Here is a 26,423-nt window from a genome sequence, read left to right on the forward strand (position 1 = left end):
GACTCCGCCCGCCCAGGCCGGCGCCCTCCGGTCGGCTGAGCGCTAAGCGCCAGTGTGCAGCGGCGGCTGGGGCGGCAGGTGAGGCGGCTGGGGCATTGCTGTCCGTGCGTCCGCAGGCGTCAGGTGCTCAGATCCGAGGGCCGGGAAGGAATTTGGGTTTCACAGGAACCTGGGGCGGGGGTCCGCTATCTTGGGGCTGTCGGGACCGCTGCTTAAAGTTGGCCCAGTCCAGACCTCGAGTCAGGCCCCCAGCCAGGCCCACGCCCAGGTCCAGGCCCAGGCCCAGGCCCGTAGGGATCCCCTAGGGTCCCAGCTCGCCTCGATGGAGCTCCTCCCGCCACTGCCTCAGTCCTTCCTGTTGCTGCTGCTGTTGCCTGCCGAGCCTGCGGCGGGCGAGGACTGGCAGTGCCCGCGCACACCCTACGCGGCCTCTCGCGACTTTGACGTGAAGTACGTGGTGCCCAGCTTCTCCGCCGGAGGCCTGGTACAGGCCATGGTGACCTACGAGGGCGACAGAAATGAGAGTGCTGTGTTTGTAGCCATACGCAATCGCCTGCATGTGCTTGGGCCTGACCTGAAGTCTGTCCAGAGCCTGGCCACGGGTCCTGCTGGGGACCCTGGCTGCCAGACGTGTGCAGCCTGTGGCTCAGGCCCCCACGGCCCTCCCGGTGACACAGACACAAAGGTGCTGGTGCTAGAGCCCGCGCTGCCTGCGCTGGTCAGTTGTGGCTCCAGCCTGCAGGGCCGCTGCTTCCTGCATGACCTAGAGCCCCAAGGGACAGCCGTGCATCTGGCAGCACCAGCCTGCCTCTTCTCAGCCCACCATAACCGGCCCGATGACTGCCCTGACTGTGTGGCCAGCCCATTGGGCACCCGTGTGACTGTGGTTGAGCAAGGCCAGGCCTCCTATTTCTACGTGGCATCCTCACTGGACGCAGCCGTGGCTGCCAGCTTCAGCCCACGCTCAGTGTCTATCAGGCGTCTCAAGGCTGACGCCTCGGGATTCGCACCGGGCTTTGTGGCGTTGTCAGTGCTGCCCAAGCATCTTGTCTCCTACAGTATTGAATACGTGCACAGCTTCCACACGGGAGCCTTCGTATACTTCCTGACTGTACAGCCGGCCAGCGTGACAGATGCTCCTAGTGCCCTGCACACACGCCTGGCACGGCTTAGCGCCACTGAGCCAGAGTTGGGTGACTATCGGGAGCTGGTCCTCGACTGCAGATTTGCTCCAAAACGCAGGCGCCGGGGGGCCCCAGAGGGCGGACAGCCCTACCCTGTGCTGCGGGTGGCCCACTCCGCTCCAGTGGGTGCCCAGCTTGCCACTGAGCTGAGCATCGCTGAGGGTCAGGAAGTGCTATTTGGGGTCTTTGTGGCTGGCAAGGATGGTGGTCCTGGCGTGGGCCCCAACTCTGTCGTCTGTGCCTTCCCCATTGACCTGCTGGACACACTAATTGATGAGGGTGTGGAACGCTGTTGTGAATCCCCAGTCCATCCAGGCCTCCGGCGAGGCCTCGACTTCTTCCAGTCGCCGAGTTTTTGCCCCAACCCGGTAAGCTGAAAGAAGGGGCCCTTACTTGTGAGCTGCATGCACATGGCTGAACACAGGCTGCTTCCCTTCCATCACTGAGGGGATCTGGGAGGGGAAGGGCAGGCGGAAAGAAGCATTCTCTCTCACCCAGTTCCTAAGTGCTGGGGTGGTGTGAGAAAGCAGCCAGACAAAGGCTACACTGGAGGCTCAGCTCCCAGGCTGGCCCTTGTGGCTGCCTCATTTTGCTCTCTCGCCTACCTGCCCATCATGGCTTCTGGTTTTTTAGGTAGTTTCCCTGGCTATGTGAGGATAGGGTTACATAACCGTGTCTCTGTTAGCATAGCTCCTGAATGCTGGGTAGAATGATGGGCATTCCCTCCTACTTGTCCACCACCCATATCCTCAGGGACACACGCAGAAAAATAGCACTCCCCCCTCCCCCCCGCCCCGCCACCACCACCACCACGCACAAATACACAGGGAGATGCTCACAGATTCACAGACTCACAGCTGCTTGCCAACAGTTTCACTTTCCCTTGTTTTGCTCTGCTTTCCAGAGGGGGTGGGATGGGAGTTGTCAGAGAATCTCCCCTTCCTCCACACCCCCTCCCCCCACCCACCCCCATCCTTCTGCCAGCCACCACGTTCCAGGGAGCCTCCTGGGCCTTGGAAGTTGGAAGCTTGTTAGAGAGCCTGCATGTCCTAGGCTTCACTAACCTTTTTGCCATGATTGGGGGTGATTGGGGGAGTACCCGGCACTCATGGAATGGCAGCTTGGTTCTAGAAGGTTCTGGGAGCCTCACTCTAGTCTTGTGCAAGCAACTATAAACATCTGGGGATAAGTAAAGGCCTAGGAAGGGCTGGTTGGAATTGGTCCATCCCAGACTTTTTTTTTTTTTTAACTGTATTTGGAGCCCTGCCCCAGGCAGGAAGTCTCAAAGCCCGTGCTGAATTGGGGGCTCCTTCCAACAGACTCTATCTAGGTTCTCTCCAGCCATCGTATAGGCAGGCAACAGCAGTAAGATTGGACCAAGGAATGGGACCCACAGCTACTGTGGGTAGCTGAGAATCTGAGAATCTGTTCTCAGATTCTCTAGCCATCATCCTGTGGCCCTGGGCCTGCTGTGACATTCTTGAAAGACTCCTTTCTGCTCCTATTGATGCCTCGGAGATGGGAGGAGAACTTAACACCCAATGTGGGGTTGGGGGTCTTTAGCCTCCCTCCCTCTGCTGAGTACATCTGGGTTGAGAGGCCCTAGGGTTGGGGACTCCTTGTCGGAGCCTGGGCAGGCCTGCCTGGCCCCTTCTCCTTCCCGATGGGGAGTCAGAACCTCTCCCCAGCTTGCCTAGTGGTCAGTGGGTCAGAAGACACCCAGCACGGCTGGGCAGTGCCAGGCTCCAGGAAGACTAATCTTGGTCCCTGCCCACAGGCTGGCCAGGCCCCCAGGAGGTGTGTGACTCACCCCGTGCAGTGTTTGCCTAGCAACTCTGGGCATGCAGCCACTGGGGCAGCACCCACATAGTGGTTGGCCTCAGGAGGCCTGAGGGACTCCGAGCTGGTGCCTGTCCTCCATGGGACATTGGACACTTATGTGTTTTCAGGAGCCGGGGGCCCCTACCTAAGCCTGGGAACCTAGAGCTAAGGTCCTGGGGCTAGGGACAAGCAGGCTAGGATGTGGGCCTGACTAAGGTAGGGCTCATTCCCCTTTAGAGCCCCACCTGTCCCTGAGTCATGCTAGAAACACCTGGCAGGCTTCCAGCTCGGGCCAAGCCAAGCCGATTTCCTGCCTCAAGTGAGGACAAAATCCCAGTCCCCACCCACCCCAAGCTGTAGGCACAAGGTGTATGGGGTTTCGAGGCTCAGCTCCACATCTACTTTTGCCTCCAGGGCTACTAATCAGTGCTGAGGTCTCAGGACTGGGTTAAGCCTCTGTGGTCTGATGGAGCCTTCAGAGGCTCCTGCTTCAAGGAGTGCCCTCCAGGCTGGTGAGGGAGAGTCCTGAGCACCTAGGGCTGGCTACTGAGCCCCGTCTGCACCTCGCACTCAGCTCCAACACTGCGAGTTCATACACTGGTGTACTGGTTTCCCAGAGCTTCCACAGTCCTGCCCTGGGGCGTGATTGCAGCCCCCAAAACACCCCCTTGCTAAAAGCAGGGGAGAGGTTAGTATCCCCTGGCTTCCAGAACTTAGTTCTGGCACCCAGGCTGTAGGGGTTTGGTTTATCCCTTTTGTACCCTGAAAGGGGGTATAGGAAGCAGCCAGGAGTACAGGAAGACCTTTGGAGTCTAGGGAGAAGGACCATGTCCCCAACATTGTGCTGGCCAATTAACTCCAGCATTCAGCCCCTTATGCAAGTGGGGAAACCGAACCCCAGAGGAGACAGGGTTTGCTGAAGTGCACACAGAGAGTCAGAGAAGAGCCAGCAGGGGGCAGGAGAAGACTCTTGTGGAGCTGAGACTTCCAACTTGGCTCTCCTCCTGAGGGTCTATGATGCCTTGGACAAGAGACCGAACCTCTTGAGCCTGTTTCCTCATCTGTGAGATGTACGGGGTGGGCCAGGCACTGTGGCTCGTGCCTGTAATCCCAGCACTCTGGGAGACCAAGGCGGACAGATCACAAGGTCAGGAGTTCGAGACCAGCCTGGCCAACATCGTGAAACCCCATCTCTACTAAAAATACAAAAAATTAGCCGGGGGTGGTGGCAAGCACCTGTAATCCCAGCTACTTGGGAGGCGGAGGCAGGAGAATCGCTTGAACCCGGGGGGTGGAGGTTGCAGTGAGCTGAGATCACACCATTGCCCTCCAGCCCTGGCAACAGTGTGAGACTCCGTCTCAAAAAAAAAAAAAGATGTACGGGGTGGTTGTGAGGTTGGAATGGGGGTAACTCACCATCAAGACGGACATGGCAGGGTGGGGCAGGGAGGATGGGGAGTGGGCCTTCCAGCCTGGGCCTTCTCCCTGCCCTTGCTACACTGAGAGCCCTGTGGGGGCAATGTGGGATGGTAACTGGCAGGCCCAGGGCCTTCTCCAGTCAGGCCAGGTGAGGGGTGAGAGTGTTGGGCTGCTGTGGCCACTGACAAAGGCCCCAGAGGGTCGGAGCACAGGGCTGAACCCTGACTCCTTCCCTTCCCTGACCTTTCCCAGCCTGGCCTGGAGGCCCTCAGCCCCAACACCAGCTGCCGCCACTTCCCTCTGCTGGTCAGTAGCAGCTTCTCACGTGTGGACCTATTCAATGGGCTGTTGGGACCAGTACAGGTCACTGCATTGTATGTGACACGCCTTGACAACGTCACAGTGGCGCACATGGGCACGATGGATGGGCGTATCCTGCAGGTGGGTCCTCATCCCCACAGCCCCCTGGCCCTGGGTCCTTGTCTCCATCCCCATTTTGCTCACATCTGACCTGTCCTAGGTGGAGCTGGCCAGGTCACTCAACTACTTGCTGTATGTGTCCAACTTCTCACTGGGTGACAGTGGGCAGCCCGTGCAGCGGGATGTCAGTCGTCTCGGGGACCACCTACTCTTCGCCTCTGGGGACCAGGTGAGGTGGGCAGGGGCAGGGCCTGGGGCCAGGGTTGTGGGATCACAGACTCTCCATCCAATCCAGGGAGGCATTGACATACAGGCCCTACCACCCTAGCCTACAGTGTACCAGGAGGGTCTATAGGGCCCAATCTCCCCCTCCAGGCACCCCTGAGTCACCTGTCTTCCACCCCCAGGTTTTCCAGGTACCTATCCGAGGCCCTGGCTGCCGCCACTTCCTCACCTGTGGGCGTTGCCTAAGGGCACAGCGTTTCATGGGCTGTGGCTGGTGTGGGAACATGTGTGGCCAGCAGAAGGAGTGTCCTGGCTCCTGGCAACAGGACCACTGCCCACCTAAGCTTACTGAGGTATGGCTTCCCTGGCAGGGCACAGGTAAGAGTGGGACAGGCTGGGCCTGGGGTGGTGGTCAGCAAGTCTTGATCACAATCTTTCTCAGGTCTGGGGGGTGTCCTTCATATCTACAAGGAGGGCATTCTTGTCAGAGGGGATGCCACATGCAAAGACTTGGAGGCAGGAAAGTACTTGAATTCAAGTGACTCCAAATGGCTGGAGCATGGGGCAGGGAAGGGGTATGGCAGGAGACTTTGGGGAAGCAGGTGGGGCTGAGAGAGCCCAACCCCACATGAGGACTCAGGCTGTTTCCCCCATTTCAGTTCCACCCCCACAGTGGACCTCTAAGGGGCAGTACAAGGCTGACCCTGTGTGGCTCCAACTTCTACCTGCACCCTTCTGGTCTGGTGCCTGAGGGAACCCATCAGGTCACTGTGGGCCAAAGTCCCTGCTGGCCACTGCCCAAGGACAGCTCAAAACTCAGGTACAATCTGGTCCCTCCCCTCCCTTTCCCTGAAGGGGACAACCAAGCAGCTCCTTCCCCATGAGACTCTGTTCTCTGCTTATCAGAGGCAAGGGGGGATGGGGGAAGCTGCAGTGTTTCTGACTGCTTTGTGTCTGGGGAGTTGTCTCTGTCCCTTTTTGAGCTTTCATGTGCCCTTCCTGTCTGTTCACTCATGGACCAGCCAAGGTTAATCTCTGCCCCACCAGAACCTTCCTTCCCTGGAGGGAGACATGGGTGGAGAAATGCCATTCTCTGGCTCAGAGGAGCCCTATGGCTTGTGGCAGGCATGCATCTAGGCCTGTGTAATTCCTGGCTGACCTCAGGGGTTCCCCTGGTGCCCCAGACCAGTGCCCCGGAAAGACTTTGTAGAGGAGTTTGAGTGTGAACTGGAGCCCTTGGGCACCCAGGCAGTGGGGCCTACCAACGTCAGCCTCACCGTGACTAACATGCCACCGGGCAAGCACTTCCGGGTAGACGGCACCTCCGTGCTGAGAGGCTTCTCTTTCATGGTGAGGCTACCTTGCCCTGTCTGTGCCCTTGGCCAGTGCATGGTACGGGAAGGGAGGGGCTTGGAGTGGAGGACCTGCCTAAGCCACCTCTATGTCCTCTTAGGAGCCAGTGCTGATAGCAGTGCAACCCCTCTTTGGCCCACGGGCAGGAGGCACCTGTCTCACTCTTGAAGGCCAGAGTCTGTCTGTAGGCACCAGCCGGGCTGTGCTGGTCAATGGGACTGAGTGTCTGCTAGCACAGTAAGTACCACCAGGCAGGCACGGGAGGCCACAGGGTTCTATCCACGTGGGGGCCCAGATTCTGTCAGGATGGAGGGAAGAGTGCTTGTTACATGGTCAGTGTGGTGTGGAGAGCAGGTCCAGGAAGAAAAGACTACTGCCCTCTTCAGCCCAGAGGCAAGAGAGCCCATCACAGAGTCCAATGGCTCCAGCCAAGGCTGTGGGGAACCTGTTCCCTCCTTACCCTCTTGGGATGTCTTCCTGGGACCACCTTATCTTCAGACAGACCATGGAGTGGGGCAGGTGGGAGAGATAACAGACGAACTGGGAGAGGTCAACAGGCCCCTGGAAGAAGTGGGCCTGGCCATCACAAAGGGGGTAACCTTGAGCCCAATCTCTTGTTCCTGTAGGGTCAGTGAGGGGCAGCTTTTATGTGCCACACCCCCTGGGGCCACAGTGGCCAGTGTCCCCCTTAGCCTGCAGGTGGGGGGTGCCCAGGTACCTGGTTCCTGGACCTTCCACTACAGAGAAGACCCTGTCGTGCTAAGCATCAGCCCCAACTGTGGCTACATGTAAGCACCACCTCTTTGCCCACTCTGGCCTCTGGGGAATGAGAGAGCCAGCCTTGGAGAACACCCAAAGCCTACCACCCTACCCTCTTCCACAGCAACTCCCACATCACCATCTGTGGCCAGCATCTAACTTCAGCATGGCACTTAGTGCTGTCATTCCATGATGGGCTTAGGGCAGTGGAAAGCAGGGTGAGTGAGTGCTGGCCAGGAGGGAGGAAGGCTGGATGAGTTCCCTGAGCTGCAGACCAACCTCATGCTGGGCTGAGGCAAGGAGCAATCACAGGTGGGGTTCCTGGCTAATCACTCTCATATTGGTCCCAGCAGTGTGAGAGGCAGCTTCCAGAGCAGCAGCTGTGCCGCCTTCCTGAATATGTGGTCCGAGACCCCCAGGGATGGGTGGCAGGGAATCTGAGTGCCCGGGGGGATGGAGCTGCTGGCTTTACACTGCCTGGCTTTCGCTTCCTACCCCCACCCCATCCACCCAGTGCCAACCTAGTTCCACTGAAGCCTGAGGAGCATGCCATTAAGTTCGAGGTAAGTGTAAGGGATAGGGGCAGGAAGAGTTGGGGATCTGAAAGTAAGGGCCAACCTACTGGCTGGTCCTCATGACACTCTCTGCAGTATATTGGGCTGGGCGCTGTGGCTGACTGCGTGGGTATCAACGTGACCGTGGGTGGTGAGAGCTGCCAGCACGAGTTCCGGGGGGACATGGTTGTCTGCCCCCTGCCCCCATCCCTGCAGCTTGGCCAGGATGGTGCCCCATTGCAGGTAGGCAGCCCAGCTGGACCTCCCTGGGAAACACGGGCAGAGGGCCTACAGGCTGGGCCTGAGTTGCCACCTGCTCCCAGGTCTGCGTGGATGGTGAATGTCATATCCTGGGTAGAGTGGTGCGGCCAGGGCCAGACGGGGTCCCACAGAGCACACTCCTTAGTATCCTGCTGCCTTTGCTGCTGCTTGTGGCCGCACTGGCGACTGCACTGGTCTTCAGCTACTGGTGGAGGAGGCAGCAGCTAGGTGAGTTCTCTGCTCCTACCTTTACTCAGCCCCTACCCCCAACCAATGGCATCTTCAAGTCTCTACATCCTCTCTCTGCCCAGGACTTAGGGATCTAAGTCCTCCCCAGAGGGGTTGGCCCGTAGGAGCTTGGAAAGCCAAGCCACCAAGGATTCTCTTTCCACAGTTCTTCCTCCCAACCTGAATGACCTGGCATCCCTGGACCAGACTGCTGGAGCCACACCCCTGCCTATTCTGTACTCAGGCTCTGACTACAGAAGTGGCCTTGGTGAGATAGTGGAGGCATGAGAAGCTAAAGCCACCCCCTGTCCCTACAAGTTCCTCACTCCCTCTCCCCACAGCATTCCCTGCCACTGATGGTCTGGATTCCACCACTTGTGTCCATGGAGCATCCTTCTCTGATAGTGAAGATGAATCCTGTGTCCCACTGCTGCGGAAAGAGTCCATCCAGCTAAGGGACCTGGACTCTGCGCTCTTGGCTGAGGTCAAGGATGTGCTGATTCCCCATGAGCGGGTGGTCACCCACAGTGACCGAGTCATTGGCAAAGGTGTGGGGGCCAGGTGGGGCTGGGGCAGAGATGGAGTCTCAAGATGACATAGGCTAGGCCAGGCGCGGTGGCTCATGCCTGTAATCCCAGCACTTTGGGAGGCCGAGGCGGGCAGATCACGAGGTCAGGAGATCGAGACCGTCCTGGCTAACACGGTGAAACCCCGTCTCTACTAAAAATACAAAAAAAATTAGCCAGCCGTGGTGGCAGGTACCTGTAGTCCCAGCTACTTGGGAGGCTGAGGCAGGAGAATGGCATGAACTCGGGAGGCGGAGCTTGCAGTGAGCCAAGATTGCACCACTGCACTTCAGCCTGGGCCAGAGTGAGACTCCGTCTTAAAAAAAAAAAAAAAAAAAAAAAAAAAATGACATAGGCTAAAGGGACAGTTGGAACAGATTCTGCTCTAACCTTCTCACCAACCTGTGTGACCTTGGGTATACCACTTAACCTCTCTGAGCCTCCATTTGCTCATCTGTAAAATGGGGATGAGAAAAGTTCTGTCTTCAGTGGGTTCTGGTGTGGATCAATCAGGCATAGGAGGATTGTAGCCTCTGCCATCATGTGGCTGCTCTTTGTTTTTGGTTTTATTTATGGTTTTGTTTTTGTTTTTGTGACAGGGTCTCACTCTGTTAACCAGGCTGGAGTGCAATGGCACAATCATGGCTCACTGCAGCCCCGACCTCCCCAGTCTCAGGTGATCCTCCTGCCTCAGCCTTCTGAGTAGCTGGGACTACAAGCATGCACCACCATGCCTGGCTAATTTTTTGTTTGTTTTTTGTAGAGGTGGGCCTCGAATCATGTTGTCCAGGCTGGCCTCGAACTCCTGGACTCAAGCAATCTGCCTGCCTAACCTTCCCAAAGTGCTGGGATTACAGGCATGAGCCACTGAACCCAGCCTGTTTTATTTATTTTATTTTTATTTTTATTCTATTTTATTATTATTATTTTTTGAGACAGAATTTCACTCGTTGCCCAGGCTGGAGTGCAATGGCACGATCTTGGCTCATTGCAACCTCCTCCTCCCGGGTTCAAGTGATTCTCCTGTTTCAGCTTCCTGAGTAGCTAGGATTACAGGCGCCTGCCACAACACCCGGCTAATTTTTAGTATTTTTGGTAGAGACAGGATTTCACCATGTTGGCCAGGCCGGTCTCGAACTCCTGACCTCAGGTGATCCGCCCGCCTCAGCCTCCCAAAGTGCTAGGATTACAGGCATGAGCCACCGCCCCCAGCCTATTTTATTTTATTTTATTATTTTATTTTTTTTTGAGGGGGAGTCTCGCTCTTTCGCCCAGGCTGGAGTGCAGTGGCGCGATCTCGGCTCATTGCAAGCTCCGCCTCCCAGGTTCATGCCATTCTCCTGCCTCAGCCTCCCAAGTAGCTGGGACTACAGGCGCCTGCCACCGTGCCCGGCTAATTTTTTGTATTTTTACTAGAGATGGGGTTTCACCGTGTTAGCCAGGATGGTCTTGATCTCCTGACCTCGTGATCCACCCGCCTCAGCCTCCCAAAGTGCTGGGATTACAGGTGTGAGCCACCATACCCGGCCTATTTTATTTTTTCAAGATGGAGTCTTGCTCTGTCACCCAGGCTGGAGTGCAGTGGTGCAATCTTGGGTCACTGCAACCTCCGCCTCCCAGGTTCAAGCAATTCTCCTGCCTCATCCTCCCTAGTAGCTGGGATTACAGGCGCCCACCACCACACCTGGCTAATTTTTGTATTTTTAGTAGAGATGGGGTTTCACCATGTTGGCCAGGCTGGTCTCAAACCCAAACCCCTGAACTCACGATCTGCCCACCTTGGCCTCCCAAAGTGCGGGGATTATAGGTGTGAGCCACTGCACCCGGCCTATTTATTTAATTTTATTTTTTGAGATATAATCTCCCTCTGTTGCTCAGGCTGGAGTGCAGTGGCGCAATCTTGGTCACTGCAATCTCTGCCTCCTAGGTTCAAGCGATTCTCCTGCCTCAGCCTCCCTGAGTAGCTGGGACTACAGATGCACGCCACCATGTCCAGCTAATTTTTTTTTTTTTTTTTTTTGTATTTTTAGTAGAGACGAGGTTTCACCATGTTGGCCAGGCTGGTCTCGAACTCCTAACCTCAGGTGATCCGCCTGCCTTGACCTCCCAAAGTGCTGGGATTACAGGCGTGAGCCACTGTACCCAGCCTATTTATTTATTTATTTATTTATTTATTTATTTATTTATTTTTGAGACAGAACCTCGCTCTGTCACCCAGGCTGGAGTGCAGTGGCATGATCTCAGCTCACTGCAACCACTGCCTCCCGGATTCAAGTGATTCTCCTGCCTCAGCCTCCTAAGTAGCTGGGATTACAGACGTGCGCCACCAAGCCCGTCTAATTTTTGTATTTTTAGTAGAAATGGAGTTTCATCATGTTGGCCAGGCTGGTCTCAAACTCCCGACCTCAGGTGATCTGCCCGCCTCGGCCTCCCGAAGTGCTGGGATTACAGGCGTGAGCCATCACACCCGGCCCTGCTTTATTTATTTATTTATTTATTTATTTTTATTTTTTTGAGACAGAGTCTCACTCTACTGCCCAGGCTGGAATGCAGTAGTGCAATCTCGGCTCACTGCAACCTCTGCCTCCTGGATTCAAGCATTTCTCCTGCCTCAGCCTCCTGAGTAGCTGGGATTACAGGGGCCTGCCACTGCCACCATACCTGTCTAATTTTTGTAGTTGTAGTAGAGACGGGGTTTCACCATGTTGGCCAGACTGGTCTTGAACCCCTGACCTCAGCTGATCCTCCCGCCCCAGCCTCCCAAAGTGTTAGGATTAAAGGCATGAGCCTTTTTTTTTTTTTTTTTTTTTAAAAAAGACAGCATCTCACTATGTTACCCAGGCTGGCCTTGAACTCCTGGGCTTATGCAATTCTCTTGCCTCAGCCTCCTGAGTAACTGGCATTACAGGCGCACTGCGCTTGGCTTCTGCTGCTTTTTTTGTGGGGGGATGGAGTCTCGCCCTGTCTCTCAGGCTGGAGTGCAGTGACACGATCTTGGCTCACTGCAACCTCTGCCTCCCGGGTTCAAGCTATTCTCCTGCCTCAGGCTCCCAAGCAGCTGGAACTAGAGATGGGGTTTCACCATATTGGCCAGGCTAGTCTCAAACTCCTGACTTCGTGATCCACCCACCTTGGCCTCTCAAAGTGCTGGGATTACAGGTGTGAGCCGCTGCACCCAGCCCTGCTGCTTTTTTAAAATGTCAGATTGGGCCGGGTGTGGTGGCTCACACCTGTAATCCCAGCACTTTGGGAGGCCTAGGTGGGTGAATCACAATGTCAGGAGTTTGAGACCAGCCTGGCCAACATGGTGAAACCCAGTCTCTACTAAAAATACAAAAAAATTAGCTGTGTGTAGTGGCAGGTGCCTGTAATCCCAGCTACTCAGGAGGCTTAGGCAGGAAAATCACTTGAACCTGGGAGGCAGAGGTTGCAATGAGTTGAGATCGCACCACTGCACTCCAGCCTGGGCAACAGAGTGAGACTCGGTCTCAAAAAAAAAAAAATTAAAAATAAAAATAAATAAAATGTCAGATTGGCCAGTTGAGTGCTCTGAGGTCTGGTTGCCAATGAGAATGTGTGGTGTGAGGCTTGGGCCCTGGAGCCCCTCTCATTGACTCATTATTCACCTCACACCAGGCCACTTTGGAGTTGTCTACCACGGAGAATACATAGACCAGGCCCAGAATCGAATCCAATGTGCCATCAAGTCACTAAGTCGTAAGTGGGGCAGAAGATGGGAAGGCAGAGGGAGGGGCCTCAGGCTGGGAGGATTCTTTTTCTCTGTGTTCTCACCTTACTGAGTGACCCTGAGCAGGAGACCTTCATTTCCCATTTCCCCATCTGAGCCTTATAAAGGGACGCCCTGCCCTGTGCCTGACTTGCGCTGCTCTGCAGGCATCACAGAGATGCAGCAGGTGGAGGCCTTCCTGCGAGAGGGGCTGCTCATGCGTGGCCTGAACCACCCGAATGTGCTGGCTCTCATTGGTATCATGTTGCCACCTGAGGGCCTGCCCCATGTGCTGCTGCCCTATATGTGCCACGGTGACCTGCTCCAGTTCATCCGCTCACCTCAGCGGGTCAGTGTTCAGCTGGCTCTGGGTTGGGGGCTGGGCAGCAGCTGGAGAAGGAGCTGCTGTGCCCTTGCCCACCAACCCACCTGTGCCCCCAGAACCCCACCGTGAAGGACCTCATCAGCTTTGGCCTGCAGGTAGCCCACGGCATGGAGTACCTGGCAGAGCAGAAGTTTGTGCACAGGGACCTGGCTGCGCGGAACTGCATGTGAGAGTCCAGAGTAGCTGGGGTGAAGCAAAGGGACAGGGCATGAGGGTGTGCGGTGCTTAAGGCCGCCTCAGGGAAGGGCCAACTCCAGCCTTGTCCTCCCCTCTCTGCACCTTACTTTTTTTGTCTGCCCAGTACAGACTTGGACTGGACACTGTGGCTTTGAAATTTGGCCAGGCGTGGTGGCTCACGTCTGTAATCCCAGCACTTTGGGAGGCCGAGGCAGGCGGATCATGAGGTCAGGAGATCGAGACCATCCTGGCTAACACAGTGAAACCCCATCTCTACTAAAAATACAAAAAAATTAGCCGGGCGTGGTGGCGGGCGCCTGTAGTCCCAGCTACTCGGGAGGCTGAGGCGGGAGAATGGCATGAACCCAGGAGGCGGAGCTTGCAGTGAGCGGAGATCGCGCCACTGTACTCCAGCCTGGGCAACAGAGTGAGACTCCGTCTCAAAAAAAAAAAAAAAAAAATTCTGTAAGGGCCTAGAACAGGTGGGTTCAGGGCCTGGTAAGGGCCAGTCCTAAGTGTGATCCTCTCCCTACCCCTAAGGCTGGACAAGTCATTCACAGTCAAGGTGGCTGACTTTGGTTTGGCCCGTGACATCCTGGACAAGGAGTACTATAGTGTTCGACAGCATCGCCACGCTCGCCTACCTGTGAAGTGGATGGCGCTGGAGAGCCTGCAGACCTATAGATTTACCACCAAGTCTGATGTGGTGAGGCCCCACCTGCCCTACAGTCCACATGGCTTTGGCACCCGAGAACACTGGGCCTCACCCATTCAGCTCTGAATGATCTGAGCCCAGGGAGTCCCCAGGGTAGATGATCCCCACAGCCCATCTGCCCACCTCTTGGGCAGATGTAAGATGGAATCTGACACCTGCCAGGGCTAGAGGAGGCTGGGAACTCACTGGCTCCTCACAGATAATCCAGGGCCTGCCCAGCCCCAACTCTGGGCAGGATGAGGTAGTGGGAGGAGACAGAGGAAAGACACGGGTGAGGTATTGAGGAATGAGCTCTCAGTGGAGGGTAGAGTCTTCCATTTCCAGCTGAAGGACTCTGGGAGGTAGAAGCCCTGGGGGACCCACCTGCCCCCAAATTTGGAGTGAGTTGAGTCCCCTCACCTCCCCCTTTCCACAGTGGTCATTTGGTGTGCTGCTGTGGGAACTGCTGACACGGGGTGCCCCACCATACCCCCACATCGACCCTTTTGACCTTACCCACTTCCTGGCCCGGGGTCGGCGCCTGCCCCAGCCTGAGTATTGCCCTGATTCTCTGTGAGTATGTGGAGGTGGTAGTGGGGAGGGAACTGGGCCCCAGAGACATGGAAGAGACAGGAGACAGAGCTCCTTCCTGGCCTCCTGACTGAACTTCTGGTTGACTAGGAAAGGGACTCTCGCTGGGCCTCAGTTTCCTCATCTGTGAACTGGTCCCACCCTCATGCAGAGTAGGACCCTGGGAAGACTTCACAGTTGCCATGGTAACAACATTCTGAGCTCAGAGTTGGGGTTGAGGCCCGTGGTTTGATTTTCCCAGTGCTCTTCCTACCCGACTCCCACTAACAGGGTCTGCTTTCCACCTTTTCCTCTCATTTAATCTCGAGGAAAGATTCCATAACCCCCACAGCAACCCCCTCTGGATCTCCAGGTCAGGTTTTTTCACTGGATGTGGTTTCAGATTCCCCATTCCTGGAGGGATGGCGGCAGCTGCGTTGTCCTCAGTGCCTACGGGGTAGGTTCGGTGCTGAGGTTCAGCTTCATACGCAGCAGGTGTGCCTGAGCTGTGGCTAGGTCTGCTGGGTTAGAACAGAGAGAACCAGGACACAGGTAAAAGTAGTTGACGCCTCCTGTCTCAGGCTGTGCTCCAAGAAGGATGTGAGTAGCCCTTCCTCACAGTCCTACCTGCCTTGGGTTTGCTCTTACTATTCACTTCTTTAATTCACTGCCTACCCATATCCAGATTGGGCTCCTGGAAACAGACTCAGCTGGAGATTTATGTATGGGGATTTACTGAGAGGTTGGGGGCAAGGGAAGAAGGACTGGGCAGGAGAAATGTCACAGAAACTGCAGCCCATCCCACAGGGACTGCTTGAACTGGGATGACCCTCCAGAGTTTTCTGAAATTGAGACCAACAGGCCAGGTCTTTGTACCAGGCATTAATCAGTTACTAGTCACAGGCTGTCCCTGGTGAGGGGATGTGAGCTTGGCAGAGGCAGTTCTCTTCTGCCTAGGGCAATTCCTAGAGAGAGCTTCAGTCAAGAACCATCAGCAGGCAACACTCCTAGCCACTGGGAAAGTAAAGGGGGATCTGGGTGGCACACCATAGGGTCCACTTCAGCAGTCCAGCCCTTCTCCTCTCTGGGCCTCAATTTCCTCATCTGTAAAGTGGAGACAACAGTACCACCCTCCAAGAGTCTGAGAATTATATGAGATATTGTACGTAGGGTAGAGTATTACTTCAGGCAGGAATGACATCCCCAAGATAATGGGGTAGGCACTAGGACCCAGCAGGTAAACCTGGGGAACCTCTGCTTCAGGACCAGGGTGCCACTGGTGCTGCCCTAAATGCTCTTGCTTCAGAATTTTTTTTTTTTTGAGACGGAGTCTCGCTCTGTTGCCCAGGCTGGAGTGCAATGGCGCAATGTTGGCTCACTGCAACCTCTGCCTCCCAGGTTCAAGTGATTCTCCTGCCTCAGCCTCCCGAGTAACTAGGACTACAGGCGTGTGCCACCACGCCCAGCTATTTTTTTTTTTTTTTTTTTGAGATGGAGTCTCGCTCTGTTGCCCAGGCTGGAGTGCAGTGGCACAATCTCGGCTCACTGCAAGCTCCGCCTCCCGGGTTCACGCCATTCTCCTGCCTCAGCCTCCCAAGTAGCTGGGACTACAGGCGCCTGCCATGACGCCCGGCTAATTTTTTGTATTTTTAGTAGAGATGGGGTTTCACCGTGTTAGCCAGGATGGTCTCGATCTCCTGACCTCATGATCCACCCACCTTGGCCTCCCAAAGTGCTGGGATTACAGGCGTGAGCCACCTCGCCCAGCTTCGCCCAGTTAATTTTTGTATTTTTAGTAGAGATGGAGTTTCACTATGTTGGCCAGGCTGGTCTCGAACTCCTGACCTCGTGACCTGCCCACCTCAGCCTCCCAAAGTGCTGGGATTACAGGCATGAGCCACTGCGCCCAGCTACTTCAGGATTTTTAATTCCTGCTTTGCTGGACCCAGGCTTCCTTCCTGAAAGAACTGTGATGATGACCATTGTATCTCGTGAGCTGGGCCTTGTGCTTAGCACTTCACAGGCATCAGCCTATGTGCCTACTTCTCTGTGATCAGAGGAGGACCCAGAGGCACAGAGAAGTTAAGGAACTTGTCCAAGATCACATAGCCCAGGCCACAGGGCACAGGAGCCCAAGCTCGTAACACCTGAGGTAGTTCGACCTCTGCCAGGGTGGGGAGGCAGGACTGGAACAGTAATCATAGGGATGAAAAGAGCTGCCCCTGATTGGGTAGTGCTAGCTACTAGGTCCTGTCATCTATCCTCATCCCTGTGTGGCCTGCCAGAGGTTTAACAGCAAGTGGGTGGCCCAGAATCCTTGGGTGGGAATTGCCTTAACCTGACATCCCTTTCCCCCGACAGGTACCAAGTGATGCAGCAATGCTGGGAGGCGGACCCAGCAGTGCGACCCACCTTCGGAGTACTAGTTGGGGAAGTGGAGCAGATAGTGTCTGCACTGCTTGGGGACCATTATGTGCAGCTGCCAGCAACCTACATGAACTTGGGCCCCAGCACCTCACATGAGATGAATGTGCATCCAGAACAGCCGCAGTCCTCACCCATGCCAGGGAGTGCACGCCGGCCCCGGCCACTCTCAGAGCCTCCTCGGCCCACTTGACTTAGTTCTTGGGCTGGACCTGCTTAGCTTCCTTGAGCTAACCCCAAGCTGCCTCTGGGCCATGCCAGGCCAGAGGGCAGTGGCTCTCCACCTTGTTCCTGCCCTTTAACTTTCAGAGGCAATAGGTAAATGGGGCCCATTAGGTCCCTCACTCCACAGAGTGAGCCAGTGAGGGCAGTCCTACAACATGTATTTATGGAGTGCCTGCTGTAGACCCTGTCTTCTGGGCACAGTGGACTCAGCAGTGACCACACCAACACTGACCCTTGAACCAATAAAGGAACAAATGACTATTAAAGCACAAATTGTGGCAAATAGTGTGAAAGAATGACAGGAGGCTGCTATAAATAGCTGAATAGAGAGGCAAGGGAAGCCTCCCAGGAGGTGACATTTTGCTGAGGCCTTATCAACCGGGGAAAAACCACCAGAAGCAGTGTTGAGGAAAGAGGGTTTTTGGCAGAGAGTCACACATGCAAAGGCCCTGAGGCTGGAAAGGAGTTGGATCAGCAAGAAGGATCTTGAGAACAGGGAGGGTGAGCAAGGCCCAGATCCACTGTTAGATGGAACCAAGGAAGTAGGCTGAGTACCCAAGCATGCAGTGACCAGGATGGTTTCTTCCATGGCTCAGGCTGCCTCCTCCCCTTTCCCCAGCCCTAGCACTTCTCCAGGGCTCCCTGCTCCATCTGCAGTGCCCACCGTCACACCATCAGGGATGGAATGGGGCCTGCCATCTGGGTCATAGAGGCTTGGTTCCCTGCAACACTGCCAGCATTGATTGTGCTTGTAGCCTTAAGAGAGATAAGCCAGCAGCAAGGCTTCAGCTCCACACTTTCAAGGAGCCAACTTCTGGCCAGGTGCGGTGGCTCATGCCTGTAATCCCAGCACTTTGGGAGGCTGAGGCAGGCGGATCACTTGAGGTCAGCAGTTTGAGACCAGCCTGACCAAGATGGTGAAACCCTGTCTCTACTAAAATTACAAAAATTAAACTGTGTGTGGTGGTGCACGCCTGCAATCCCAGGTGCTCAGGAGGCTGAGGTGGGAGACTCGCTTGAACCTGGGAGGCGGAGGTTGCAGTGAGCCGAGATCGGGTCCCTGTACTCTAGCATGGGTGACAGAGTGAGACTGGGTGACAGAGTGAGACTCCATCTCAAAAAAAAAAAAAAAAAAAAAAAAGCCAACTTCAAAGTGCCAACTGCCCAGGCTATTTGTACTTGTAAAGGCCACTGCACCACAGCCCCTAGAGGGGCATGCTCCTCTGAGAGGGAGACTTTCCCCTCCTCCTCTTCCTCCCTACACTGATTGCTGAGGGGGTAGCTGGGGCGCTAGGGTGCCTGGCCCAGGACCTGGATCACAGTGTTTCTTCTCCCTTGCTCAGGACCCCCATAGCCTCCATCCCTTCAGTTAGGACACCCCAGCTCACCCTAAGAGGGTAGGCTTCCTTCCCTCGGAGCCCACAGCTCTGTGCCCTGTCACACATGGAACCCTGGGTTTGGAGCAAGAGCTCCCTGCTAATCAGAGTGGGAGTCTCCTTGGGACCAGAGCTGCCCAGCTTTCTCCATCCAGCTGCTGCTTGCTCTGCCACCTCAGGCCAGAGAGAAGTCCAGTCCTGGAGACTCTAAGGACTCTGAGGACAGGTGGGTAAGGCTTAAAAGGAGATTCTTGCTTGAGTGCAGGGATCCAAAGATCAGGAACCTGTGTGCTGAAGAGGAGCAGAGACAGACCATCTGTCTGTTTACCGCCGTGCCTTGGATGACTTTCAGTGCCTCAGCAGGCACTGAGAAGGTTGTAGCCTCGCATGCTTGGCCACTGACCCTTTGTCTCTCTGTGTGTGCAGGAGACAGTTGTGTTACCCCAGAGGCTGAGAGGGAGGTAAGTGGAGTATCCTGGGGCCCATCCCCACCTCAGTTGGAAAGGACTGCCTTCATCCCTCCAACTTGTAGTTCTCCCCTTTAACCCCATCCTGGGGTTCTAAGGATCACCCAAATCTCTTAAGCCCAGGAGCTCCTTCCCCATTGAGCTTCTGCAGCTCATGGACCACTGGCTTATCTGTTCACATGAGGGGCTGAGAGAGAAAGGGAGTCTCTGGACAAGAAGGGAGCTTAGCATGGGAAAGGCTCCCAGAGAAGAGAGAGAGGAGAGAAAGAGGGTGTCAGGTGCAGCCAGAATGTAGGGCTTTGGGCCTGCTTCTGGGCCAAGGGCCTCCAGGGCCAGAATTCTCCAGGGAGGGGCCCCAGTTAGGCACTTGGGGCCCTGGATTGTGGCACAGCTGCCCCCACTCTCAATTTCTGCAGCCCCTAAGCGCTGAGCTTCATTCTCAGAGCCACCTGATAGTCCCAACCCCATCTGGGGTGTCAGGAGCTTGGACTATTTTAGGGCTTCAAATCAGTGACTGGGCTACCAGGGAGAACAGGGTAGGGAGGGTCAGTTCTAGGTCCCTGGGTGGGCTGGGGGACCATGTGGCTTCCAGGGTTGATGAAGGCTGGGCTGCCTCTCCTCTAGGGGAGGCCTGGGCAGTAGCTCAGGTATGGTGGGTGGCCAGTGCAAGGGGAGGGTTGCTAGTGGCCATGGGAAGCCTGGGCCTGCCACCAGGGTGGAATGGTGTGGACAGAGGTTTCTCCTAGGGCTTTGGGAGACCAGCCTTCCCACCAAGAGCTATGAAGAGTAGGTACCTCTCTTTCCCATCTCCCTCCATCTCAGCCCAGTAGGGCTAGGGGCAAGCAGATGCTAATAAAGGCTGAGCAGGCCAGGGTGGGAGCTGGCGCTGAGGAGGCAGCAGATGACTCACACCTTCCTGACTGCCCATTGGTGTCACTGTTCTCTGGAGCCTGGAGGGCATGCATGGGGCAGACTGACCTGCTCTGATGGAGTACCATGAATCTGGCCTAAGATTCCCCTTATGTCTCGGCCTCAGCCCCAGCCTTTCTGGGAATATTCTGAGGGACCCAAAGGCTCTCTGGGGTTCTATATCAGGCTAGGTTGCTAGAAAGAAATACCTGAGACTAGGTAGTTTTAAGAGGTTTACTTGGCTCACAGTTCTGCAGGCTGTACAGGAAGCATTGTGCCAGCATCTGCTTCTAGGGAGGCCTCAGGAAGCTTACAATCAAAGGCAAAGAGGGAGCAGGCACTTCACGTGGTGGAAGGAGGAGGAAGAGAGAGAGAGAGAGAGTAGCAGGGAGGTGCCACATACTTTTAAATGACCAGATCTCAAAATAACTCACTGTTATGAAGATAGCACCAAGCCATGAGGCATCCACCTCCATCACCCAAACACCTCCCATCAGGCCCCACCTCCAGCACTGGGGATTGCAATTCAGCATGAGATTGGGGTGGGGACAAATATCCAAACTATATTAGGGTCATACCTGTGGGCTCCAGATATAGCCCCATTCCAAACCCAGTCTCATTGTTGCTCTATGGGAGCTCAGGGGCCAGGCCTGTGGTGGTTCCTATTTTCAGCTCAGGTGGTAGGAGCTGAGGGAAGTTGCTTATTCCTTGGTAAGGCTCACCATGTGCCAAAGCAGAGGGACCAGTGAGTACCAGAGACTCCCAGTGCCAGGGGGCATCTTCACCATCTCACCTCTCCACTCTTTTTCAGTTTGATTTAACCACCTGCATACTTTTTTTTTTTTAGACAGCGTCTCACTCTGTCACCCAGGCTGGAGTGCAGTGGCATGAACTTGACTCACTGCAACCTCCACCTCCTGGGTTCAAGCAATTCTCCTGCCTCAGCCTCCTGAGTAGCTGGGATTACAGGCATGTACCACCATCCCTGGCTAATTTTTTTTTATTTTTAGTAGAGGTGGGGTTTCATCATGTTGGCCAGGCTGGTCTCGAACACTTGGCCTCAGGTGATCCGCCCACCTCGGCCTCCCGAAGTGCTGGGATTACAGGCATGAGCCACCTCACCTGACCAACCACCTGCATACTTTTGTAGCCAGTCTTGCACTGGGCGTTTGGGATCTGGAGATGCATTAGGGAAGGCAGGGGGCTTGAAGCAGCAGGCGGTCAAGATCATGGGATTCAATCACCCTTGAAACTAATTATCCCTCCCTCATGGTGGCATGAGTCCCTCGTGGGGCACTGCACCCTGGACCATGGAGAATCAGAGGCCCCAAAGGAGTCAGCTCCACCCCTGGGCTCCATGGCAGTGGCAGCTTTAGCCAAGCATTAATCCTGCTGACATGTCCCTCAAAGCCAGGAAGCCTTCTCTTCAAAGAGGGAAAGGAATCTTTTGGGTGGCTCCAGTCACCATGTTCACATGGGCTCCTGCCCTGGTCTCTTCGACCCAGTCATCTGTTTAATTTAAAGTCACTCCCACCATCCACTGGACCTGGGTTCCATAGGAACCCTGAAGGAGGGCAGCTCTGCTCACATTCCCTCTGCAGGTGTGGCTGGAGGTCAGCTCTGCTCAGCAGTCATGAAGCCATGTGTGCTTTTGGCAGTAGCACCTTTGCCTCCACTTTTGCTGGCTTCTGGATGTGGGGGCTGTTCCCAGGGAGGGTGAGGAGCTCTCCCAGCTCCTAAGCCAGCTGTGGGCAGCAGTCAGGGCGGCTGTGCTGTTGCCTTCCCTCTGGGCTGATGCGGCTGGCCATCTTTCACGCAGAGTTACGTAAGCTCGAGTCAATTGGGGCTCAGAGCAGTTCATTGTGTGCTATTTTTAAGCTGCAACACATCACAGCAGAGGGGTCACTGCACTGCCGGCTTGCAGGGAAGGTTGTTTAAACATCTGTTATTTAAATTTCCCTGTGCCTTAGAGCTCAGAAGCCATATCCTCCTGGTACTAGTGGGTTCTGCCTTCCACATTTCAGAATAGGAGTGGATTATCTCCCCTCACCCTGCCTAAGGTTCCCCTAAGGCTGGGGTTCTCTGGTACTTCCTGTCTTCCTCTGGAGTCAGACAAGGGGGCCATGGAGCAGGAGGTGCCAGCTCCTTTAATCATGGTCCTGCCTTTGTGGAATGGGTGTATCCTGGCCAGGAGAAATGTCAGGGAAGCAGGAGGTCTAGGTCTAGGGTTCACAGGTCACTTGGATAGCTCCAGTGAGGAAGGTAAGGAGAGGAAGGTAAGGAGTGTGGGGCATAGAGCTAGGAGACCAAGAGTGCATTCCTTCCTCCTTGGGGGCCTCAGCTTCCCATCAGCACCAAGAGAGGGTTGAATCACAAGATACTTTTGAGTCTGTTCAGAAGCCTGCCTTTGCTTGAGCTGTGCTCCCAGCTGGAATGCCCTCCCTCTGCAGATCTAAATGCTACCCATCTGTCACCTCTGGGGTAGAAGGGCTGATGTATGAACCCCTGGACAGTGGCTGGTGTGCGAACCCATGGGGAAACATGCCTCCCTTTTTGCTCTATTATCAAGTGAAGGGCTGCACTGGGAGTCCTTTAAGGCTCTTTCTGATTCTAGCTTTTTGGAGATGTCCAGACCCTTCCCAATGCAGTGGAAGGCAGGCAGACCGGACGGGTGCAAGGCCAGGGGCTTGACAAAGCTAGCTGCTCCTGAGAACACAAGAGAGCTGAAAATAGGTCTGTATTGAAGCAGGTATGGGAGCCAGCCGTAGAGCTCCTAATAGGGTGTGGCGCTGTGCCTCTCCCCTTGACGCCCTTCTTGCCACCTCTCTACCATTCTTAAGACCTCCTAAGTGGGAGGGTTCCAGCCTGATCCATAGGGGAGAAGGGTTTCTCACGGTGATTTGACCCTCGACCCTCTCTGCAGAGGTTGGGGCCTTCCCAGCAAGCCTGCCTAGAGGCGTGAGGTGAAGTGTGAGGAGAAGGTCATGCAGGACTTGCCCTCACAGGGACTCCATCTGGCCTCATCCACAGACTAAGCTCCTCCCAGCTCCTCCTTGCCACCTCCCTCCCACCCCACAGCCCTCAGCCTGGGGAATGGGCTCAGTCTGGGGGAGGGGCTCTCCAAGTTGCCATGGCAACACGTTGGCCCTCCTCACTTCCCAGATTCAGAAATAGAATTGGACGCCCTTCTTCCTGGTGAGACACTATTTAAAAACATGTTGGGGGAGGGGCCGAGGGGCGCTATCCCTAGGGGCTGGGAAGAAGGGACCCAGCCTGAAAGCCTCTTTATTTGCCCTGCTGCTCCTCTCCACAGCTGGATGAGATGAGCAGGCTTTGGCCAGCTAAGAATTCTGAGTACGAAGGATTCAGTCTGGCCCATACTCAGCACCACCAGGTTCCTGGAAGGGCCTCCTCTCAGGCTTGAGCTACCTGATAAGCTATCAGGAGGAGGAGCAGGTCCATGCAGGACCCAGCTTGGGTGTAGGGCTTGCTGCTGCAGAACCCACAATGGAATCATTTTAGCTCCCCTCCAGCAGGGTCTGTGACTGCCTGGCCCTGCGCATGGCACCCAGTGGTGGCAACACAGGATCCTGAAGTATGAATCCAGAGCCTGGTGGCCTGGCTTCAGATTCTGGCTCCACTACACACTAGCTGAGACAGACCTGTCTCCCTTTCTTTCCTTGCCTTGATTTCCTTATCTGTAAAATGAGGTATGACAGTGCCCAGCTCATTGAATTGCTGTGAGTCTGGGTTATGAGTGCTCCACATTGCGCTGGCACAGAGGAAGGACCCCATCAATATCAGTTATTGTTATTATTACTATAAGGGGTGTTTGCTATAAGGACCTTTGCAGCCAGACATGGTGGCCCATGCTTGTAATCCCAGCACTTTGGGAGGCCAAGGTGGGAGGAAGCCAGGAGTTTGAGACCAGCCTAGGAGACAAAGTGAGAACCCGTCTCTATCAAAAAAAAAAAAAAAAAAATTAGCCAGGTGTGGTGGCTCACACTATCCCAGCTACTCAGAAGGCTGAGTCGTGAGGATTGCTTGAGCCCAGGAGTTCAAGGCTGCAGTGAGCAATGATAATGCCACTGCACTCCAGCCTGGGCGACAGAGACCTTGCTTCTAAAATAAAAATAAGGGCCTTCTCTATCCTGGTTGCTTCCTTTGGGCCTTCTTTCATGGGCTAGACGCTTCAGCCAGTTCTGCTCCCTTCCCCCAGGAGACCTCAGGCCAGTTGTTTACAAAGGACCACAGTTCTGGAAAGGAGGGTTATGCCCCACCTCTGCAGGAGGTGGAGGATGACTCAGTGGTGAGACAGGCCAGGGGCTCTCAGGACCTCTCTCCATGCCTCTCCAACCCTCCCAGGCACAGTCCAGCTCAAATGCTGCACAGGCACTAGAGGCTGTTACTAGCATCTCTATTGTAAACAGAAAACTAGCTTGCTTAAGCCAAAGATTAATGACATTAATAGTGGGCAGCAAGTATGTGTGTACATGAATGTAGGCATACATATGCACGGGCAGACCCTTGGGCTTTGGACGTTCACATGAGAGGATGAGCAGCTCTTCCTTGGTGTCCAGAGCTATCGGTTTCCACTCTTTTAACTTTAAAAAAAAAATCATTTTTAATCCTAGAACTTTGGGAGGCCGAGGCAGAGGGATCACCTGAGGGCAGGAGTTCAAGACCAGCCTGGCCAACATGGTGAAACCCGTCTCTACTAAAAATACAAAAATTAGCCTGGCGTGGTGGCGGGTGCCTATAATCCCAGCTACTTGGGAGGCTGGGACAGGAGAATCGCTTGAACCTGGGAGGCAGAGGTTGCAGTGAGCCAAGATCGCGCCATTACACTCTAGCCTGGGCAACAGATGGAGACTCTGTCTCAAAAAAAAAAAAAAAAACTTATTTTTATAGAGACGGGGTCTCGCTTTGTTGCCCAGGCTGGTCTCAAACTCCTGGGCTCAAGCAATCCTCCTGTCTTGGCCTCCCAAAGTATTGGGATTGCAGACGTGAACCACCACATCTGGCCCTGTCCCCATTCTTAACCAAAGGCAGCATCAAGGGAAGGGGGGTGGGAGCCCAGGGGGCCTGAGATGTGGCAGAGCCTGGCTGTGCCCAGTGCCAAGTTAGCAAGTTGCAGATGAAGCACCTTTGTGTTAACTTTTGTCCCTGGTCACAGAGCCTCACACCCCACAGCCAACTGTAAACACTATTTTTAACCTCTGTGAAAACAGTTTCAGAGAACAAACCTACAGTTATATTGTCTACAAACCTGTTTCCTGGGTGGAAAGACTGAGGCCTGAAAGAACACAGCCCTGCCAGACAGAGGGAGGAGGCCCAGAGCTCAGATCTGGTGGGAAGGAGGAGGGCCTGACCCTACCACAGGTTAGAACCTCCAGACCTGGGCCCGTGGCAATGTGCAGCTCTCCAAACTGTTGCCTAGGCCTGTCCTTGTGGCTATAGGGCAGCTCTGAGCCTAGGCTGCTGCTCCAGGAAGGTTCCACTCATCCCTGCCCCCCTTTTTTTCTCTCCATTTAAGAAATGGGGCCGGGCGCAGTGGCTCACACTTGTAATCCCAGCACTTTGGGAGGCCGAGGTGGGCAGATCACGAGGTCAGGAGATCGAGACCATCTTGGCTAACACGGTGAAACCCCGTCTCTACTAAAAAATACAAAAAATTACCCGGGCGTGGTGGCGGGCGCCTTAGTCCCAGCCGCTCGGGAGACTGAGGCAGGAGAATGGCGGGAACCTGGGAGGCGGAGCTTGCAGTGAGCCGAGATCACGCCACTGCACTTCAGCCAGGTGACAGAGCGAGACTCTGTCTCAAAAAAAAAAAAGAGAAAAGAAATGGAGGGCGGAGTTGCCCACCTGGTCTGGTAGCTTATATTTCCTATGCATCCCCCCATCCAATTTGTTGTCTGACTTGTCCTTGCTGTATATGCAGCTCTGCGCCCACTGCATACTCAGTCCTCCACCCACTATGTCCCCACTGTGGGGCTAGCTCCTGGGACCACTGTGGTCTTACCATCCTGTAATTGCCACTTGGCTAGCCCTGTGGCTGCTGTGGTGCAGCCCTGTGCCCAGAGCTCTGCCCCCATTATGGCCAAGATGAAGCTGACACAATGTGACAAGAGCTAGAACATTCTGACTTGAGGATTCTAAGCAGAGGTCCCACCCCCACCCCTGCCACCCCCATCCCTACCCCTGCAGGATACTGGTCCTGGGCTTCAGGGACATGTGGCTCTGGGGAGGGGGCTCCATGAGGCGCAGGCAGAGGAGAACCATCTGGAGCAGCAGAGACTGCCAAGAAGCTGCTGTCCCTGGAGCGGGAGCCGGGGAACATAGGGAGGGGAGCTTGAGACTGAGCTTGGGTCCCTCACCCACTTCTGCCTCCCAGGGCTGAGTGGTGAAGGGACTTTGCACCCCATCCAAAGGTCCTGTGCCAGGGGCTTCCTCAGAGTCTCCCCTGCCTACCTTTTTCCTCTGGCCTTATCCTGACAGTTCCTGGCCCTCACTGTGGGACTAGCCTGGGCAGAATGTGCACCTGGCTGGGAAGGATAGGGGAGGCTGGCCTGCAGCTGGCTGACTTCACTGGTGTCCCCTGGCCCCCTGCCTCCTAAAGTTCCCTGGGCAAGCCTCCGTTCTTCAGGAGCATGGGGCCCCTGGTTTCCTACACTCTGTC

The 26,423-nt window shown here is 55.2% G+C and overlaps 1 protein-coding gene and 1 long non-coding RNA gene across 10 annotated transcripts; one reads left to right on the forward strand and one right to left on the reverse strand.

Moving 5' to 3' along the window:
• Window positions 1-17,265, forward strand: MST1R (macrophage stimulating 1 receptor). 7 transcript variants are annotated; one of them, XM_024245032.3, is made up of 20 exons: window positions 1-1,552; window positions 4,677-4,865; window positions 4,945-5,073; window positions 5,252-5,422; window positions 5,729-5,889; window positions 6,254-6,419; window positions 6,523-6,659; window positions 7,049-7,210; window positions 7,306-7,399; window positions 7,535-7,744; window positions 7,832-7,978; window positions 8,059-8,224; window positions 8,391-8,492; window positions 8,566-8,772; window positions 12,427-12,507; window positions 12,685-12,866; window positions 12,959-13,068; window positions 13,620-13,785; window positions 14,210-14,346; window positions 16,705-17,265. In XM_024245032.3, the coding sequence occupies exons 1-20, from the start codon at window positions 323-325 to the stop codon at window positions 16,958-16,960; spliced, it is 4,203 nt and encodes a 1,400-aa protein (XP_024100800.1). In that variant the 5' UTR covers window positions 1-322; the 3' UTR covers window positions 16,961-17,265. The 7 variants fall into 7 exon arrangements, with proteins under 7 accessions (XP_024100800.1, XP_024100799.1, XP_024100802.1 ...); XM_024245031.3 differs by having other exon boundaries at window positions 2-1,552; window positions 7,532-7,744; XM_024245034.3 differs by lacking the exon at window positions 14,210-14,346 and having other exon boundaries at window positions 2-1,552; window positions 7,532-7,744.
• Window positions 14,645-26,423, reverse strand: LOC129058256 (uncharacterized). Of its 3 annotated transcripts, none has more exons than XR_008523308.2 (4): window positions 26,216-26,420; window positions 25,944-26,061; window positions 25,424-25,559; window positions 14,645-14,861 (listed from the first exon to the last, which is right to left on the reverse strand). It is a non-coding gene; the product is annotated as an uncharacterized LOC129058256 (long non-coding RNA). The 3 variants fall into 3 exon arrangements; XR_008523310.2 differs by lacking the exon at window positions 14,645-14,861 and adding an exon at window positions 19,983-21,622 and having other exon boundaries at window positions 26,216-26,423; XR_008523309.2 differs by lacking the exon at window positions 25,944-26,061 and having other exon boundaries at window positions 26,216-26,417.

This window comes from Pongo abelii, chromosome 2 (assembly GCF_028885655.2).
Source record: "Pongo abelii isolate AG06213 chromosome 2, NHGRI_mPonAbe1-v2.0_pri, whole genome shotgun sequence".
Taxonomy (NCBI): Eukaryota; Metazoa; Chordata; class Mammalia; order Primates; family Hominidae; genus Pongo; species Pongo abelii.